Source organism: Coffea arabica, chromosome 5e (assembly GCF_036785885.1).
Source record: "Coffea arabica cultivar ET-39 chromosome 5e, Coffea Arabica ET-39 HiFi, whole genome shotgun sequence".
Classification (NCBI taxonomy): domain Eukaryota; kingdom Viridiplantae; phylum Streptophyta; class Magnoliopsida; order Gentianales; family Rubiaceae; genus Coffea; species Coffea arabica.
In genome coordinates, this window is record NC_092318.1 from 46,850,105 (window position 1) to 46,871,253 (window position 21,149).

The window sequence follows — 21,149 nt, forward strand, 5'->3', positions numbered from 1 at the left end:
TTGGGTTAACAAACATAAATTAAGCCCAATTTATCATGTATATACAAATACTAACAATGAATACTCTTTCTTGGATTTATATATTTTTCTTAATTAATTTTTAATTTTCTAAAAACTTGTGTCCCGTTTAGATTGCTATTTTTTTTTGGAGTTTTCAAAGAAAAATGTATTACAACAATTTGACATACATGAGAGAAAAAAATATTTGAAAAATATGTTCACGAGAAAAGTAAAAATTTTTTTATTAGGAAAATACAATCCGAACATAGCCTTAACACTTGAAACACATCTTAATTAAGAACGAGGACCCGTTAAACAGATCATTTTAATTATATTACCATTTATGGGAAAAAGGGATTGAACAAAAGGGGCTCCAACTTTTATACATGCATTTATCCGTAAATATTCTTACGTCTCATGAAATGAAATCTCAGTTCTTTTGTAATTAAAAAAAAACACACACACACACAAAACAACAACAACAGCTTTCGTTCCGGTTGCGTAGTTAGAAACTGTCAAATTATTGTTTTTTTTTTTTTGCCAAGTTGATTATGTCCCTAAAAAACACACACACACACACACACACAGAGGTTGGTCTGGTCTGTTCAAGGGATTAGAAAACATCCTACGTAGGATCAACGTTAATACAATCCAAGTCAATTGGATTCGGTATCTTACTTGTTCATTCACGCGGTTCACCAAATGCTTAAAGATTCCTTTGTCTATTTCGGGCAACAAACAAAGAAAGTTATAGTAAAAATCACAAACCAAAAAAAAAAAAAAAACCATAGACCACGCTAAGCTTTTGGTGAACTGCCAAATAGGAAACATTAAAAGTTTTGGATTATTGCTTAATTGTCTCTTTATTACTTTGCTTATATAATCAAATTCACTCAAATCTTGAGGGGATTTGTGCAGCATGCCCACTAATAAAGAATATCTAGTTATAATTAACTGCAATGATGACAATTAAGTGTGATCTCTTCTCCTTAATTCTTGACAATTTAGTTAAATCTTCTAGAGGGCAAAAGAAAATCGAAATTTTGTTGAGAGCTTTTACGCACCTTTTGGATCGAGGGAATGGGAGAGAAAAGAAAGGAGAGGAATTGGAGGGATTTGATTTTTGTTGTTTTGATTGATTTTTTAGGAAGGAAAGGATAGGAAGGGCCCCGGGCCCGCAGGGGGAGGGTCTAGTTATTTTGTTGATCTATGATTTCTATCCAAAAGTGGGCGGAAAACGAAGGGAAATGAAACTAAATTAATTGAAATAATTTAAAATTTTTAAAAGATCATTTTTCCTATCTTTTCTAATAATTTAACTTACGATTTTTTTCTTTCCTTTCTTTTCCTTTTCCAATTCAAACAAAAATTCAGTTTTTCATTTCTTTTCCTTCAATATTTAATCCAAACAAGATGGATGAAAACCGCTTTTCTCTGCTCTTCTTTCCTTTCTTTTCCATTGGTATTCTTCCTTTTTCTTTCCCTTCCTTTCCCTTGGAATTAAAGAGGTGCAGTACTAGCATTAATTAGTGGAATTAATTAAAGGGGTGAACGTGAATCAGTCTTAGATAAATGGTTGACAGTTTCAATTTATCACAAGCTTTCTTTAATTAAGTTCACTTTATTTTTAACTTGAATGCTCCCCTTGGGATTCTATCTCCTGCTGGTGCTCTTCTTGGTTTATCTAACCTGGACCAACAGATAAAATGTCACAAGATTTAAAAAAATCACAAAAAGTGCTACAGTAAAAATATCTCAAATAACTTACAATCCAATAGTTGGCCTAAAGGAAAAAAGAAACAATCAAATTACATAGAAATTGGATTGAAGTCTTTCGTAGAAAAATTTTTATATTTTTTATGATCATATTTTTCAAATATTTTTTTATTATATATATATATATTAAATCGTTACCGTATATATATATATATATATTTTTTTTTTTTCAGAAAATTCAAAAAACAGCAATTGAACCATACCTTAAAGTTAACATTGACTTCACATCCCACTGCCCACACCATAGTGGGGTCCACAGGATAATAGTACTATGATCAGCTCCACATTTAGATTTAGTAATTTGCATGGTGGGAATTCGGTATTTCCACACTTCAGCTGTCTCTACAAACAGCCTTGTGTCTCTGTCAATTACCATCAAATGACAATTTCCTGAATTTCAAGGCACGATTAGACATTTCAACCACAAACCAAAACTTACCTCGAACTTCCTGTTTATATCTTCAACGTCTCATCTGATCTGAACCACAATTCTAAGGTTGAAAACAACAAACAAAAGAAAACGAAGAAACTATCGAAGGAAAAGAACTTATTAGTCATCAATAATATATTGCAAATGAAAGTGACAAATAAAGCCCACAAATGATAGATACTGCTGCGTTCTTTCAAACCCTAATTTTTATGATTTTTTTTAATATAAAAATATATTATAATAATTTAATAAATGCCATGTAAAAAAATGACTGATAAATATATTTATACAAAATATAAAAAAAATTTTGCGAAAAATCACAATCCAAAGCTTGTTCACTTCACACACACACACCACACACATTCACACACTTTTTCACGCAGGAAAACTCATACATGTCTCATCTTTGATGTTTGAACCACCACCTCAACCATTTCCAAATTTCCAATGCCATCATCCCTAATCATCTACTTAGATTTGGCACCAGTTTTTCCCCTGCCCTCTGACCGCTTTTGAACACTTCTCTGTCTGTCACACACACACACACACACAAGACACACACATATGCACACAAAGAGATTACGTTACACTTCTGCATAGATGAGATGAGATGACATGTTCTCCTATCTCATCATATGCAGAGATGAGTTTGTTAGATTTGCTTTTTTCAGACAAAGAAGAAAGAGAGAAAAAGCTATATTCCTTTTTTATTTAATCAGAGACCATAGATTTCAATTATACTACAGGAAAACAAATACTAATAATATTATTCTAATAAAAATACTAATATTTTCCAAGTTCCAAACTCCAACACACTAACCAAAAGTCTTTCCAAAGTCTAAAGCCACACACTCACACAGTTTTACCCAGCGGATCTGACGGATAGTTCTTGGAAATATGACCATTTAATTCACGTCTTGTAACCAAATCTGTGAAGCATAAAATGTAGGCCTAATTACAGGTTATGGATTTAAACTTCTACACTTATAATAAAATTCACAGGATGTGTAGTAACACGTTCATTTGATCTTGAAGCGAAATTTTCTTCTTCTAATCTCTTGACTCAGTTGGGCTCTCTTCTTGTATAGGTTAAAGTGAGAGTAGGAGCTGACGATTGATTAAAAAAAGAATTCATGTCACATTCTTTCCAAGAAATTGTAGAAAATGAAAAAATTGTTGTTATTATATATATAAAAAAATGTTCGCGTACATATTTGAGCTTAGTTAATACTCCTATTAACTAGTTTGACTTTATTGGGTGGATTTGTTTTCAACTTTTTCAATTGCTTTCGAAGCCAAGTCTTATACAATTAGCCATGGTTTCTTTAAGTCTAATGGAAGAAAAAAAATTAGAGATACTGGATTGAATTATTCACGGGTTTTGACTAGGAGAGAAGAAACTTCACTCCGGAATTGGAGTTTTCCGGTGGCCGGAAAAAGAAAAAGTGTTGAAAATTACAAAAATAGATAAAGAAAAGAATAACGGAGCCATTCTTTTTTTTTTTTTTTGTCAAATCTTTCCATTTTTTTTGGGGTCGCATAATAAATAAAACAGGTAAAGGAAAATTGCTGACAATTATAGAAATAGATAAAGAGAAAGGAAAAACATAGTCCATCTTTTGTCGCCAAGTCTTTCCCATAATTTTGTTTGGGTCACGCAAATAAAATAGGTAAACAAAAAGTGTTGAAAATTCTAGAAATAGATAAAGAAAAGGAAAAACATTACTGACCAGCATCTTTTGCTGTCAAGTCTTTCTAAAAGAATTTGCCTAAAAAAAAAGTCTTTCTAATATTAATTTTTTTGGGGTCACAAAAATAAATAAATAAATAAGATAATTTTTTTGGGTCACATGAATAAATAAATAAATGAGTTGTCCAAACGTCAAATAGTAGTAATCTTGTTTTCTTTAGCTAGACCGGTTTGTATCCTCTTATAAGAGGAAAGGGAAAATTGAAGAATCCCGTTATTTTCTCCATCTCTCTCTCCCTTTCTTCCTCTCTCTTCTTTCTCTCTCACATTTCTTCTCTCATTTTTCCTCTGTTTTTCCTCTGTTTTCTTGCTTTTGGGCTGCCTCTGTTTTGAGGGTTAGGAGAGAGAATTGTGTAATCTCTCTCTTCTGCTCCCTCTATCCATCTCTTTTGTGGGATTTTTTTTTTCCTTTCTGGATTTTGGTTTTTGTGCTGAGCATCATGTTTATGGAGAAGGGTTCAATGCAATCAAACCTGGAGTGTTTTCTTGATTGTATAACCCCAGTTGTTCCATCTCAATTCTTAAGCAAGGTGGGATTTTTTTTCCTTTTCTTTTTGTTTCTACAATTTAATATTAGTATTGATGTTTGTTCCTGCATGTTGCACTAAGCAGCAATGGATGCTATCACTGGACCACTTGGCCAAGGGGGTGTTTTTTTTTGTTTTGCCTTGATGGCTTAGAATTTTGGAAAATCATCTATGCAAAATGTGTTGATTGATGGGCTCTTTCTTTCATTTTTTTTTTTTGGTTGTGCAGAGTGAGACGAGGAATCTGAATGGGCTGTGGCATCCATGGGACAGAGAGAAAGTTGAGTACTTTACCTTGAGTGATCTTTGGAATTGTTATGATGAATGGAGTGCTTATGGGGCTGGAGTTCCAATTAGTTTAGATAATGGAGAAACATTAGTCCAGTATTATGTGCCTTATCTCTCAGCAATCCAAATTTTCACCAGCAATTCATCTGCAAATTGCTTAAGGTATCAACTGGATGGGTTCAGTTTTTCTTAATTTTTTTTTTATCTTTTCTTTTATTTTCATTTTTCTTTTGCTTATGTTAAGTGGGATTTCATGCTGATCTTGTTTCCATGCTTTTGTTCAATTCTTTTGGCAAAGTTAATTGTCCACTTTACTGGAATTTCTTCTTTTTGGTTCTAGCTTGGACTGGGAAAAGTGCCTTATTTATTGCTCCTGAGTTCTCTTTATTTGTTATTATATTCCTTAAACTTACGTTTTTAGTTGGTAGTAAGTTCTGTTATTTAAGTGTTATTTCATTTTCTAACTGAAAATGTTAAAAGAACCACATTATTCTTATGCTTATGTGCCTTTTTTAGTTAACAATGATCATTTATAGTTCATATGATTTGATCAGTTATTTCTGATCTTTAGCTTCTTTAGTAAATTTGACAACAACGGATGGTGATGAATTTGGCTTTTTCCCCCTTTTCTGTAATTTTGCAGAGAGGATACTTACTCTGTCTGTGAGACGAGGGATTCTTATAGTGACTCTTTCAGTGATGAGAGTGAGAGTGAAAAGCTTTCAAGATGGGATGGATCTTCTTCCGAGGAAGGAGTTTCTGAGCATGATAGTCTCTGGCATGGGAATGAGAGATTGGGTTATCTTTACTTGCAGTATTTTGAGAGATCTACTCCTTACGGAAGAGTTCCTCTTATGGACAAGGTTTGTTTTTCTTTTACCCTGCTTCTCTTGATCTTGTGCAAAGGGCAAAGCTGATATCTTTTTTGGTTGTTCTTTACTTGTATTGAGAATTCATCCGTCGTATACTATTTTAATTTAGTCCAAAATGTATTATGTAATGGTTAGGAACTCCTAAAGACTAAACACAAGAAAGATGTAGTACCTTTAATGGATGTGATGGAATCATATAACATAACTTTTGCTATAGGCATCTTGTAAAGATTTTCTGGAGCTTTTGACTAAGAAGAATCAACAGTTTTCTCTTACTCCAGTCCTCTTCGCAAATTATTGGTGTATTCTGTCATCCATTATCTTTTTCTGATTCCCTTAGCGTTTCTTTCTTGATTTGAGACATACTTGGTTTGTCTTGTCTGCAAGCATATATTCAATCTTTTCGATTCATTCGATTTTTTAATCATGCTTACTCTATTGAGGCACATATTGTTGATATCATGCCAAACATGAGGTCTTTGATTGCTTTCTTTTTTTTAATAATGACTTCTGTTCTTTTCTCCTTTTCCATTGTTCATTTCAGATCAGTGCCTTAGCACAAAGGTACCCTGGACTAATGTCTTTGAGAAGTGTAGACCTGTCCCCTGCTAGTTGGATGTCAGTTGCATGGTATTCTTCTACATTTTTATTCCTTTTCATGCTGATAACAATTTACACTTTGAAAATTGTTTGAAGTCTGGCTGTTTGTGATGTCCACATCCATAGAGTGCTTCCTTAGACTGGTGCATAAATTTGTGATCATTTGAATAAAAGCATTTCCAGAACAAAAAGGTTAATCACCAGCTGAATTTGATGTGAATAATATGGCAGGTATCCCATATATCATATTCCAATGGGGAGAACCATTAAAGATTTGTCCACATGCTTTCTCACTTATCACACCCTCTCTTCTTCTTTTCAGGGTAAGAAACTTCATCCATCAACTCAACTTGTGCATCTTATTCTCTTTCATTTTCTTCTCATCATCTTTACTGGAAAGCTCATACCTTTTTGACTTGCAGATACAGACCTTGAAGATGACATGGTGAGTTTTGTAAAGAAACGCAAGGAAGGAGAAGGTATTCCTCTCCCACCATTTGGCTTGTCCACTTACAAGATGCAAGGCAGTGTGTGGGTCTCAGACAGGAGTGGGAGGGACCAAGAGAGGCTAGTGTCGCTGTTGAGCGTGGCAGATTCGTGGCTAAAGCAATTGGGAGTCCAACACCATGACTTCAACTACTTCACAGGGATTCGTCGTGGCTAAAAAAACCATAACTACTCTTTAATTTTCCATGAATTTTCACTACATGGAAGAATGACTCCTGAGTCCCTTTCCTCAGCTCTTCAACGGCCTAGATGGTACCTTTATGTTGAGATTTGGCTTTGTGCAGTTTTGCTCAACCCTCCTACTAATTTGCCTTCTTTCAAAGGACAACTTCTGAGGTTCTATGGACATCCTTTTTGCTTCGAGTTTAGGTAAAGTCTTTTTTGTAGAGAGGTCTGGATTGTGCTTTAAGTTTGAGCTCAAGAAAGAGAAGAGGAGAGAAACAGCAGCCTCTATGGGGGCTCATAAACTGTCTATTTGACCTGCCAACGTTTTCATGCTTTTGATGTAGCAATGTACATGAAACCAGTACTTGCAAGCTATGAATATTATGTGAATCTTAGAAAGCCCTTGTTGGATTTTGCTCGTCTCTATTATTGTCAGCACGTCCTAATCTTCTACCTTGTTTGTGTCCTAGAATTTCCACTTAGAAAACAGGTAGTCAACAGTTGTATCTTATCTAATTAATAAAAGAGACTAATGACCTATAAGAAAAATATGTATGTCAAGAACTCCAATCACTCTCAATCTCGTGATGAGTCCACTGTGAAAATATTGGGATATTTATCCTCTGGAGAAATGTGTGATTAGGCATTTATCCTCTGATCAACTTCGTTGCTGCCTTGATCTTTACTGTGATTGCAAAGAACCTGCTCTGCCGTTTGAATTGCTATTTTTTTTGGAGTTTTCGTACAAAAAAGTATTTTGACGATTTGATATATATGAGATAAAAAAGTGATAAAAATGATAATCCAAGCAAGGATAGCCAAAAAAGTGTTAATTCTATTATGTTTATGTTTCTGGGGGTATGAGTTTGTTAACAAATAGCCAAAAAAAATTGTTGAAAGTTCTTCATTCTGTATTGCTACCAAATGTGCAAAATTTCCAACAACAAATTATGCATTCACATTCAATGTCTGGGGTAGGATTAGATGTGGCTGGATAAGGCTAAAAGTCAGTAGATATGATATTTTTCTGTTGGCACTTTGGCTCTGACTTCCCACGTTTGAGAAAGAAAGTTTAGTTCTTTTCTAGATAACTCTGAGACCACAGGAAAGGTGGGACCAAAACTTTAGAAAATTTTGCACCGGTTTGTTTGTAATGCTATTCTAGGCCACAACAGATAATTATGTCAGCCTCATATGTGACAATATATAGTTTTATAATTATGCATATATTTCGTACTTGGGAGAATATGACAAGAATCCTCACTTAGCACTCTTGGGATGTTGAAATATCGCTTACCTCCTTTAATAATTATAAAAAAAAATTATATTAACCCTCACTTGATTTATAATTCATATATCAAATAAATGGAGTTCAAAAAATTTGAAAAAACAAAGGCTTTCTTTGGATTGTGATTTTTTGTAGGAAAATTTTTACGTTTTCCGTGAATATATTTTCTAATCACTTTTTTATCTCATATATATCAAATTGTTACGGTATATTTTTCTACAAAAACTCCTAAAAATAACAATTCAAATAGGTTCAAAAATCACTTTCTTCTCTTTCTCCTTCTCTCCAACATCCTTTCTTACTCATTTTTTTGGATGGCTTTGTGATTTTTTATTTGTAAATAATAGTAAATTAAATTTTGTTTATCATTTACTTTTTGTGATTGTGATAGAATGGCGTATGATTTCTTTGTTTATTGTGAATTGATTTTTATAATGATTAGTACAACTTAAGGCTTGGACCACAAGTTGACAAGAAGTTGGGGGAAAAAAAATATAAGATTCATAAACAGTTGATTTTGAGCATATAGAATTAAATTGGTGCTAATGTACTTCTTTGCAAATATCTTTTTTATTTTTTAATTTATATTTTTATGGAGTATAACCTTGTGATAAAGTGGTATTACTAGATGTTGTTTTTTAAGTGGTGGTTTTTCTAGGAGTAAACAAACTGGCCTATGAGTATTTTTATTTAGCAAAATAAGCAAAAGAGCAGTTTAGGATTTTTAAAAATTTTATTACACAAATAACAAAAATAAAAAAGATAAGTGATATTTTTAAAATCTTAAAAGTGTTAGGTGATAATAAGAGAAACCTTGGGGAGGTTTCTGATATTCTCCCTTTGTACTTTCTACTACACCCATCTTTAAAAATTGTTGATGAGTGCTCTTAATCAAATTCTTTATTCTTCTTACAATTTCTTAATGCTACCACCTTTTTTTCCTTTATGATGCCTCCTGATATCCATCAAAGTACTGATTGTTAGCCTAATTAGTACTATCTTTATCCTTAACGGTTTCACGGGCCTCGAGAGCAGAAAATTGGTATTAGAACTGTTTTCAATTCACTAATAACTAACAAATTTGTCTCATTTGTCCTTCAAACACATTGTTAAACAGTTTAACTTAAACTAATCTGATGTATCCGACTTGACATTCCAGGATTCATAAAGCAAAGAAAAGTAACCTAAGGTCCTTTTTAGTTTGCCACATATCATGCATCAATTGTGTAAGCACCCCAAGAGCAAACACCAATTCAACACATTCAGTAAATTAATGGGCTCTGATCCAACATTTTGGTTTCCTTCATCTGATTCTACCTTGTTATTGACAAAATAATAGTTCAAAAAGATGGAACAAACTGGGTAACTGGACTGAGCATTGGTCGCTGAAGGCTGCCAAAATATTCATTTTGTTCAATTGACCACCAGAAATACTCTGAGCAACTCTATGTGGTCTTGGTTCTTTAGCCCGTTTGGATTGCTATTTCTTGAAGTTTTTTTTTTGTATAAAAATATACTATAATGATTTGATATACATGAAGTATTCATCAGCGTGTAATTTAGATTGACTCAGTAACCCTCTAAATCCTTTGATGAAAATTCTTCTGGAGTAATCTTGGCTGATGCTTATTCTAATCCTACAAGGATTTATATGAACACACATGTAAAGTTATCTTAAAATAATCTTCTGCCGTTAGAAGAGAACCAATTAATATATCATACACCCAAATCTGGTGGGATCAATGACTTTCATTGATCACATATTACTGCTAAATCTGTCATCTTTGTCGAGTTTTTGCATATGTACCCCGCATTATTATTATTTTAAAAACATTTTAATGCACTAAAGCATTGACGAATTGTGGTTAGTTATAAAACGACTTAATGCAGCTCTTGTGGCCATGGACAGAGAGTTAGCTACACATTAATGCCACTTTGAACAAAAGCTAAAAGGATTTACGGTTAAAGATTATTATAGAGTCCTAATCACATGGTGATGTCTCATCGGATTAAGCAACAAGTCTCATTCAACAAGCGTATGAATCTGCTAAAGGTGCATGAATATGAATGCTAAAGTCAGAAAAAGAGGAGAACAGTTGCCAAAGTTTGCTAATATGAATGCTGGCATGAATGTTTTCCATCAAACCCTCAAAGGATGGAGCTAAAGTCTGCTAAAGTTAGAGGTGCATTAATCATCTTGTGATAGAAGCAGAAGTCATTCTATTTTGAGTTGAAAACGCCATATGTGGACAAAATGTTTCTTTAAAGAAACCATCAAAGTCAAGACTTGAAGTGTTAGAGTAGTCATCCTTTGTGACCCAATATTTTCTTTCCTTTGGACAACTGGATTAGCTAGGATATCTTCTTTTTTTTTTTTTTTAAGTATAAGCTGAGAATAACTTGGCAGTGTAAATTTAAGTGTACGTGTACAATGGAAAGTATTTTTTTCTCTAAATATGCCATCAGGGTTGTCAAGAAATCTATCTAGCAAAGTCCAGAACAAGAAGAAAAGAATTCACTTGCATCATTGCCATATAACTTGAATAATAACCTGCATATTCTGGTAATTTTGCTCCAAGTTAAAATTTATAGTACCAGTGAAAAAAGATTTACTGCGACTCTGGTTGATAATTTGTTATTAAATTTTGTTTGTTCATGACCAATTTTGTATGACTATTAGGATTATTAATTTAGACAAGTTTTTCAATTGGTTCTTACCCAGACACAAATTGGTTCAGTCCCAGTTGGTAAATTAACAATTTCAGAAGTGTTTTCAGTTCTATGACATCAACACAGTTACATAAAATAAATTCATGAGGAGCCCTCAACTTTCTCCAACTGCTGTAATGCCCCATAACTCCAGTACTTACTTTGATTTCAAGGAAGCCAATGAGTTGGATCTTGGTCTAATCTGATCAATTCTTTTGTAATACTTTTCTAACTTTCATAACCAATGAATCACTGACATGGTCCACAATATAAAAACTTGCATATGATTCATTGGATAAACCCCACTTCCATTGACTTGAAGCAAATCTGATTTTTGACCTTTTCTCATTGCTACCAAACACAAAAGTCCCACTTCATTTCTGAATCTGTCTATACCATATCAGAGTTGTAGTAATATGACTCAACTGAATTTCCAATACAAAACAGCATCACATTGATCATAAAAAGTGCAGCCACTAACCATTACCTAATAAAGAAGAAATATAATAGCAGCATTTTGTTATAGTGCTGAAGGCTTTGGTGCAATTCCCAGCAAACAACCTTTACACCTAGTCACACACTACAGGGACATTACACATGGGTTTTGGGAGTTTTAGTCAACTAAGATTCAGCAGATTCGCTGTATGGCACTTAATTATCAGTGGCCCATATGTGACAATTTTAGGTAGTCTTTGCATCATTTCATTTCTGGCAGTAGACTAATTACATCCACAATTGTTGTTTTAGGATGCATTGCTTAATTTTAGACATGTTCACCAAGCATATATTGCAAGATCTGGGTGTAAAGTTTCACTTCTAGTGGGGGATGCAAAAAAAGGTAGTAATTATTCAGGAACTTGAAATTTAAGAACTGTGTAATCCATTGGGGTCTCAAAGAAGCTTTAATCTCAACGAAGAAGATTGGTGGGAATGAGTATTTGCATTTCTTAAATGGGCATATTATCCTCCATTATGGTAGTGCTACTTGATTGGAACAACTCAATTTAGTCGACAAGGACTTATTCGTTCTCATTAGTTCCAAACACCACTTGTCCTTGAGCTGTTGTTGACATCAATTAATTAAGCTAAAACTGTTTTGTCATCAACTAGTGGCATCAACTGTTAATTGTGATTAGAGCAATATGATTTCTTTTGTCATCAATCCCATAGTACGGTTTCTTGGAAGAGCTGTTTTCAATTCATACGAGAGCCAATGGCATACTATAAGAAATATAACAGCACTTTATTAGTCCATTTTTTGTGGTCACAGAAGATAAACCTTTTAATAGTTGTCATATCAATGAAGGGAGCTCCACGCAATGAGGACATGACTTTTGAGGTCTTATCTTGATTGTATAGTGACTAATAATAAAGCTCAAACTTGTTTAATTGTCCTTAGCGGGACGATCATTATTTTTTCTTCATATGATTCTGAATGCGTTTGATAAAATTAAAATTTGAAATTTGAATATATTAAATTGTTAAATTGTTAAGTATTAAAATCTTAACATTTAAGCATATTTTGTATTAAGTAATAAGTAAGTAACTGATCACTTATTCTTTGGAATAAATTTTGTTTAAAAAATACAATGCCACTTTGTTAATTAAAATGTTCTACTTTTGATTTTCAAACTTATTTGAATATGTCAAAATCTAAATTCATTAATTTTAAATGTTAAATTGAATTATCAATCAGGGATATATAGATTATAGTGTCAAAAAAGGGATTGTTCCAAGTATGAAAACCCCAAGATTGTCAAAACGCCTTCTGACTTATGGTTCCAATGTTAGAATTGACCTTTTCACTTCACAATGGCACTTACTTTGTGGATTTGGATGTTGCCTTACTTGGAAGTGGACATATAAATGGATACCCATCACAGATGCAAATTTTATCAGATCATATTAATACATAGATACATTGAAACACCGTTAAGACTTGAGAGAAATCAAAATTTTATCAAGGGCCATACAGATGCAAATTTTCTGTGGCTAGAAAAGTTTGAAAATTTTTCAGATCATATTAATCTACTCAATTTCTATCCTTTAATGGTAATCCCACTTGACAAGTAGAACCTACATTTAACGTTGTACCACAAAATGCATGCAAGAAAACCAGTAGCAAATGACAACAGGAGCATAAGAATCAAATGAAAAGAACATCACTGAAGAGTCTAATTAGAAAGGCATAATTAGCTTCTGGTTAGTCATTTCTTTGAGCAGCATCTGCCCCAAAAATAGTAATAAGATGAAGTGCAAGATAGGCAATGGTCTTCTGAGCAAAACTTTTTCCATACAACCACCTGAATTGGCATAAGTACAATTTACACATAGATATCCAAGACAAATACCCTTCTCTACATATGGTCTACATTGTGGAAATTACCCTCCTGAATGGTTCATTTGCTTTGGACCTCCATTTGCTGAGCTAACGGTACACTAATAGAGCAGTAATTTGTTGGTTTAAGAGGAAAGTGGTAAGCAGAAGAACTAGTGGAACAATAGGTTGAAAGCTGGCAGATCTTGTATCTTATGCACATCTTCTAAAGACAATTCTCTTTCCAATTGTATCCTGGTTACTCGTAAAACCTCCTGAAGTGATTAAACAGAGAAAAGAAATAGATTTAATAGTCTTACTCCACACAGAAACATGTGTTTTATTTCTGGAATATCTGGACCCCAAATCAAGATTAGTAAGTGAAGGCTGCAGAAGCAAACAGATTGATCAGCCTTGGTTTTAACTGTAGTACCATGCACATCGATCCTTAGACCTTTATCATCCTTTAAACAGGAATGCAAATATCAGCCACCTTAATGGCTTTATAATATCCAAGACTGTAATGGCGAATGCTAGATCAAGCAATATATGTAACCAAGAAGCCAATTCATCGTTTAGCATAATTTGCACCTCAGTTGGAATTTCAAATTCAACAGAATTTTTCCTGAAAAGACATGAGATTGAAAATTACCTGCTATTTGAGACAGAAGGAAAAAACTCATTGCACTCAAATGTGGCAATTGTTATGAGAAAAAGGCATCCATTAGTGCCATTGAGGTCAACTATAACCAATTTGGCCTTGTATTCTTGCTATTCTTTTATTCTCTTCAAGACTTAATAAATGAAAATGACACGCTCTGCTAAGCCTTCATCAGGGTTATTTATACCGAAGTATGATCATGAATTGAATTCATAAAAAAATAAAATAAAAATCATCTTAACAATTTCTTGTGCAATGACATGTAAAAGCAGTGAATAGATACATCTGAACAAAATTGGGAGGTAGAAGCAACAAAAATAAGTGAATAATGCCAAAAAAATCTTGTTGTTTAACTCTTAACTATTTCTATATACAACTGAAATCGAACCATTTAACCATTTTGTTAGCATAGGAAATGAGATTATAAAGCCTAAGTGCAAAAGTTAGTCTAGCTTGTTGCCAAATTAGTTATATTAGGATGGAATATGAAAGCCGTCTCAGGTTTTCCAATGTAATTGCTTTTGCTGAGCAAGGCATTTTGAGAGAGAGAGAGAGAGAGAGAGAGAGAGGAGAGATACATACATTGAAGTCCATATACGAAGCATGCATTGCAAGCCATTGCGCATCCATCATTGCAAATGCTATACAATATAGTATATCAAATGCCTCTTTATCTTCTGCAATCGTGCAAATTAAAAATTTTTTCAGATAGTTACAGTGCAAATTCAATCAAGCAACCCAATTCATGAAGCATTGAAATTCATATAGTTTACATTGCTACTAATTACCTCCCAACATTTTGATGAAATTGACTCCTGGAAGGCACTTAGGTTTCGCTGCATTGAACAAAAGGTTAATTAGAGTCAAAACGCACAGTTCCTTTCTGTTTTTCTGCTGGAGAAAATGGCAATGAAACTCTAGAGCTGAAACAATCTTTAATGGGGTGCATTTCCAAGTAACTGGGAAAGCAAGCAGACAAATGCAATTTGACAAGTAAAGATGGAGATATGAGGTAGGAAATTCATCTCTTGGTATAAATATGTTGTGCCTAAATTTGTATTCTTTTACATACCTGAGTATAAATCCAACATTTGGATCAGCATAAATGATACATTAATTCCAGCAACAGCAAATGGGTATTCCCACTTAGCACGTTCTCCAGTTTGCTTGAATAGCAACCTATGAAAAGAAGCCTTCATTTTGAATTATACATTATTAGTAAAAACTCATCATTATTTCAATAAACTACAATAGGACTATCCCTATTCAGCAGTCAATGCTTTGTGTAGCAGCAGCCAAGCAACCATACCGGATAAGTTCTTCCGAAAAACAATAAATTCTCGAGCGAAATGAAACCACAACCCCTGGGATCAAGAAAAATTTTTTTTTTATGAGAACATACTTTCTGACAATAAGAATGCAGCTTTACAAGCAAAATATAAGGATCTAACTCCGTGCCAAAATCAAGTAGTTTATTACATCAAAAAGCAAAGGAAGAGAAGGATGTGGATTAAAGAAAATACGTAAAACCAGATTACATTCATAGAGCAAGCAAACAAGTAAACTATTTCTAGATCTTACCTGGTCCAATGATTTGTCATAATAAATTTTACCTAATGAACATCTTTCAAGGTGAGGAAACTTCCATTTATCAACTAAACATAATTCTGTTGCAGAGGTAGGAAAAATAAGCTCCTAAGTGTGCTCAAATTGTACAAGAAAACGTATCGTACTAGCAAAAATTTGGGAAAATGAATAAACAATTTCTTTGAAGAAATCTTTCCAAACACAGTCATCGAGATGTTTGCTAATAAAGACCAAGAACAATGTTGAACAGTTGAACAGAAGAAGCCAAGTCTTCAAACGCAAGTATTCTTTAGTCCGAGAAGCATGACACATTAATCATTGTCCAAATTTAAGGAAGCTAAAATTTACCAAATAAATCAAGTCCCTTTCATGGATATCCTTCTTCTTCCTCACAGTATATGTATTTCGTCTTAGCGTAAGTCATCTTATCATTCAAATTACTCTAGCAAGAAACCAATATCGAAAAATCAGAAGTTTACCTGAAGTCTGTAGCTGGGTTCACTCCTTGCCACCCCATATCCTTCCACTGATCAGAGATTAAGCCTTTGAGCTTAACGTTGGGAAATGATAAGTCCCACAAAGCATGGAGAGCTTGCTGGTAGTAGAACCATCAGTATCAAAATGTTAGCTTGTTAAATTTTCTGAGTTCTAGAAGCTAACAATACGGACATCCCCAGTGAACTATTAAAGCACGATAACTGTAAGATAGAGCTATTGAGAATCTGTATAATCTTATTCATTCAGGATATAATAAAGCACTAGTTTTTGGAAAAGATAGTAAAAGGAAAGAGAAAGGAATTGGGGGTCATCTGTCCACCTGTAATTTTTTGTAAGAGGCACAGACACAAAATAATAGACTATATCCGCAAATGTAAACAATACTGGTACACAATCTGCTATTTATTGGAACATCAACTACATAAGTCCAGCATTATAACAACCCTAAAGTAATTGAAATGAACACAGAAAAGAAATTGGAGGAACACTACATCTGATAAGAATGTAATGGAAGCGATACCTGATGATTGAAGCAAGTCTCATCAAAAGGTACTCCAATCCGTTCCTGAAGGTTTCGAAGACTCTCTTCCTGTAGACAGTTTGAAATGAAGATGTTATTTTTAAGGCACAAAATTTCTCCTTTGTCAATGTTCAACTTTCTCTTGTTTATTTCTTAATCATATGACAAATTTGTGCCCTTAAAGCAACATGAATCTCACAAGTAAGACTTTTAAATCCCTCAAAACAGTAACCAGAAAAGGTTTTAGGAAACATATTTACACGTAAAAATGTTTATAAACAAATAAAACAAATAAAGATACCAAAAGAGGGATACATGTGAACAGGAAAAAGAGGCTGATGAATCAGATTTGCCCTAAAAGACTGGTAAAAGTTTTGGTTTTTCAATTAGGAACTCACCTGATGAGGACTAAAATTATAATAAAAAAATCTGCCACTTCCAAACCTTCTATTGGTTGATCGACTAAAAATTCCTCCTATCCATGCTCGTGGACCAACCATAGCATTAGCTGTAAAGATCGAGACCTGGAGTCAATATATGACTAAAATTAATCTAATCTAAAATTCAGGAAATTTGTGCACAAGAAGATATAAGGGCTATATGTAGAAGTTCACGTCCAAAACTAATTGAAGGACATTCACGTATCAATTGACGCATGTCATTACTACACAATGTTGAAATTATATTGTACTGTTTTCTGTAAGCTCCGGCTGCAAGAAGACACAGCATGTGAACTGCATGAGAATTCCTCTTTTGCACAAAACTTGGAACATGCCTTGAACCAATTTCAGAAATCAGAACTGAGTTTTGATATGGTGGTGCTGACAGTAGTTTGCCCGGGAGGTTAGGAACCTAGGTAGACAAACAGTTTAGCTTTTCCCATGAGGACTTTATTTTGAAGAGATACATGCACTGTCTGAGTCATCTAACCAAAAACTTAAAGCCACCAATCCATACCATCTCTTGTCAACATCTTTTAGTAGAGGGTATTTCCAATTGACATGGAAGCACAAATTCTGCAATAGCGTTCATTTGGATGTTGCAAAATTCAGATGAAAAATGAACTACTGTATTCGCCAATCATTCCTTTCACATCAGAGATGAATAGAATCCACAATTCCAAACAGCAATTGTTTCCAATTATATCAGGCAGGACTTTGTTTAGGAACAGAAAATGATAAATAAGAATTCCACATAACATCTGATGAATATCTTGTTATGAGCAAGTATTGAAATTTTCATTATGTTATGATTCTGGTGAGATTGGGAGATTGCATTCTTAGAGTGTTTCTATATGTGCTTAGGAAAACATGTTTTTACAAATAGAACTGTCATAAGGTTGCCTCACAAATGCAGTGGGCTCTCTCAAGTCGTAGATGTTTTTGAAGCAGACACTCTATCCTAAACACTGCCTGGGAGCTAAATTCACATCTGGAACCAATTTTGAACATCAACCATCTAATCTCACGCTCAATGAAGAATTTTGCATTGTCTTGACCCAACGCCCTTTAAGGTAGCAGTATCTAATTTTTGGACTCAGATTTGACTAGTACAATGCACAAAGTTCCAAAATCAGCTTGAGGTAACCAACAAGACCGACAAATACTGTTAGAACTTGCAAGAACCAGGAAGCAAATATACATAGATTTCTGAAGCTGTAACTTCCTATTTTTCAAAAGTGAATGGTTGTCTATGTTATTGATTATGATCTCATATGACCTTTGCTAGCTGATATGGATTGTAAGAGGGGTATCTCAACCTTCTGGCTTTCCTTGACTCAAGAAAGTAAATGTTGTCCTCCAAAGATGATACATTATTCACCCTCTTCAAGCTAATATTTCTAGGCTTCTAGCCAAAACATTTCTTCATCAGAATGCGGGAAGCTTCTGATCTCCAGGACCTGGTATATGAATCAAAGATTTGTTTCTTATAAATTCTTTTTCCTAGATGAGTTGGTATCTCTGAGGAAAAGGTGCAGGCCAAATTTCTGGATCTGACGTTTTAAATGTCTTAAATGAAAGCTTCCTATTTTTATCAGCTACTCAAAGACTGCAATTACAGTACAAACTATATAAGCAAAATCTAGAGGGAAAGCCATAAAAGGGTATCCTCCAGTGATTTTGAAGCAGTGAAGACAGTAGAGGGAGAAAAAAAAGATATAAGGAAGGCAAAGGCTCATGAAAGGACGGAGACAAAGAGGAGGATGTGGAGCAGAACTTTGATATGAAGAGACATAGAAACAAAGCAAAGATAGGGATCCTTTATAGAAACTATTCAGGGGCAATACTTAATTGAGTGAAAAACTTATACTCACTGAAGCACTGAGCTAATTGTGATATTGCACGAGGAGAATTAGGTGACAATGCTGATTCTTCATCCTGCTTCTTTGCATCCCAATAAATTTCATCTTCGTCAACCTGGATTCATAAGCCTGTTTAAGTACAAAGTGGATGGTATGACCATGAATAAATGCTTATTTCAATACAATAAACAGGATGAATACTCTCATGATTGTAATAGCTTATAAATACTCTCATGATTGTAATAGCTTATAAATCCCTACCTACCCCCATTCAAAAGTACAAAAATGAGGGAAATTTGAACCTAAAAAAGCTAATTGGCCTCAAACTAATGAAGTTAATGAAGATTTGCGCACCCAAAATGTATTAGTTCTGACTTTTCTAAGCGTATGCATTGGCATGATCAGCAATAAATAGTCAATTATGCCAAGCAAAACACATAAAAAGCATTATCTGCACGGATTTTCATGCCAAAATAAGCTTCCATCAAATGAGATTGGTACTTTAAGAGCTAACATCTTTAGCAAAATTATGAATTAAATATGAGAATTATAATAAACGCATGGAAAAGGGATCCGTTTAAATACAGAGAGGCTTGCTTATATAAGCAATAAAAGAAAAGTTTACACTAGAGCATCAAAACTAGTCCACAAATAACGATCAGCTGAACTGACAAAAACAAGATAGAGATATCAGGCAAGAAGAACAATAAATTGAAGCAGAATGACTCATGTGCAACTAAATGAACAAGCTTCTAATCATTAACACAGCTTCAATTCACTAACAAAGTAATTTGTGATCTCATTCTCCAAGAAAAATATAAATCAATGACTGAGTAGAAGCCGAAGCTTACTCTACGGTGAGATGCACAAGAAGGTATGTAATGCCTACGCCTTAATCTCATCAGAGACAAAAGTTGGTGAATCAAATTCTACCACCCTTTATAACCAACAAGAAAAGGTTATCTAAAATAATGATGAAAAGATCATCATAATTATTGTACCGACCCACGCTTGCTCCTATAATTCAACCTCACATCATTACTAAAATCTCTCTCTTGCTCCTTAGCTCCCCTATGCTAAGTATTCATGTTAGCCACTCACCACAACAGATTGTGCAATAAACTCATCAATAAGAAACTTTGAAATTTCTGCTTTGACTTCTTTTTCCAATTGATTGGCTTACTGCACTAAAAAATTCTATTAAAATATCCCTAGACGCGTTCAGATTCTCCAGAACCAATTCTTGTTTGGAGCCGAAAAGGGAAAAAGGTGAAATGTTAGGATTTCACATGTTAAGGGAAGATTAACAGCGCAATTAAAGGGTACCCTTTTTGTTGCATTAACTTTATTGGAGACAAACAAGAAAAGTTTTTCAAAAGAGAAAAGGCAAAGCATGCATGAGTATTATGTAATGCACCCATTATACACATTTCCATGAAACAAAAAGCCAAAGAAAGCACATGCAAACAGATGCATGGATCAATTATGCTATAAGATTTAAAGGGGTGGAGAGAAAAAGTTACCTTTTAGTCATAGCATAATAGATGAGAGGTGAATGAAATTCTTGTTTGTTGATGATTTGTTCGGTGACAGTTTGAGGAGGTGTTGATAGTTGGGACCCAGTTGGGAGGAAGTGGTGGGGCTAGAAATGGTGGAGATGATGGAGGAGGATAGGGATGAAGGAGGCGGAGGTAAGCACCGCAGCAGAAAAGGGCAGAGGTGTTGGGGGGGGGGGGGGTTGGTGGTGGGGTGCTATGGGAAGAAGAGCAGGAGGAGTAGTGATCTGATTTTCTGATTTGCCATTAATTGCATTCTAAAACCAGTCATGTCGCTGAAAGTCCGCGAAATCCGGTTGCAGTTCTTGCCGATGTGCTAACGTTAAATTCCAAAGGTCAACTGAAGTTGACCCCAATCCCAATGTTGGAAATGAAGTACGGAATTAAGAAATGTTATTCGCGCCCCATTTTTTGTTATTTGCACTACTATTATTTATTTCATTATATGACCTAATAAATAAAAAATATATAATTAAAGAAAGGAGGAAAAAGAAATACAAAATTCAAAAATTTCTTTGTTCAAAATCATAAGAATCATAGCAAACATTATATTAAAAGAAATGTCTAGTTTGTATTGTTAAATCTTGTGATCGTTAGTGTAGTTTTGTTATTTATTTGTGGTCTAATTTATTAAATGTAAATTTTTTGAGTGGTGAAATGTGTGTATTAATTATTTATAACTTTTAATTATTATTATTCTTTTACTAATACACTTATATACATGCACAAGAGGTATTTATAAAATAAAAGTTTCATTTCTCTTTTTAAAGTAATTTTTTAATATTACTTTTTCTAA

At 33.9% G+C, this 21,149-nt stretch overlaps 2 protein-coding genes across 10 annotated transcripts; one reads left to right on the forward strand and one right to left on the reverse strand.

Moving 5' to 3' along the window:
- Window positions 1-4,120: 4,120 nt before the first annotated feature.
- Window positions 4,121-7,326, forward strand: LOC113688158 (uncharacterized). Its single transcript, XM_027205845.2, has 6 exons — window positions 4,121-4,486; window positions 4,713-4,933; window positions 5,415-5,634; window positions 6,188-6,273; window positions 6,475-6,566; window positions 6,666-7,326. Exons 1-6 carry the CDS (start codon window positions 4,397-4,399, stop codon window positions 6,905-6,907), a joined length of 951 nt encoding a protein of 316 aa, XP_027061646.1. The 5' UTR covers window positions 4,121-4,396; the 3' UTR covers window positions 6,908-7,326.
- Window positions 7,327-13,185: 5,859 nt separating this feature from the next.
- LOC113743287 (uncharacterized) lies at window positions 13,186-20,674 on the reverse strand. Of its 9 annotated transcripts, XM_027271260.2 has the most exons (12): window positions 20,321-20,674; window positions 18,810-18,912; window positions 17,453-17,511; window positions 17,187-17,347; window positions 16,894-17,003; window positions 16,496-16,564; window positions 15,957-16,072; window positions 15,200-15,254; window positions 14,963-15,083; window positions 14,679-14,726; window positions 14,473-14,567; window positions 13,186-13,504 (listed from the first exon to the last, which is right to left on the reverse strand). In XM_027271260.2, exons 4-12 carry the CDS (start codon window positions 17,266-17,268, stop codon window positions 13,403-13,405), a joined length of 798 nt encoding a protein of 265 aa, XP_027127061.2. In that variant the 5' UTR covers window positions 17,269-17,347; window positions 17,453-17,511; window positions 18,810-18,912; window positions 20,321-20,674; the 3' UTR covers window positions 13,186-13,402. The 9 variants fall into 9 exon arrangements, with proteins under 9 accessions (XP_027127061.2, XP_071904915.1, XP_071904916.1 ...); XM_072048814.1 differs by lacking the exon at window positions 17,453-17,511; XM_072048815.1 differs by lacking the exon at window positions 17,453-17,511 and having other exon boundaries at window positions 18,810-18,926.
- Window positions 20,675-21,149: the final 475 nt, after the last annotated feature.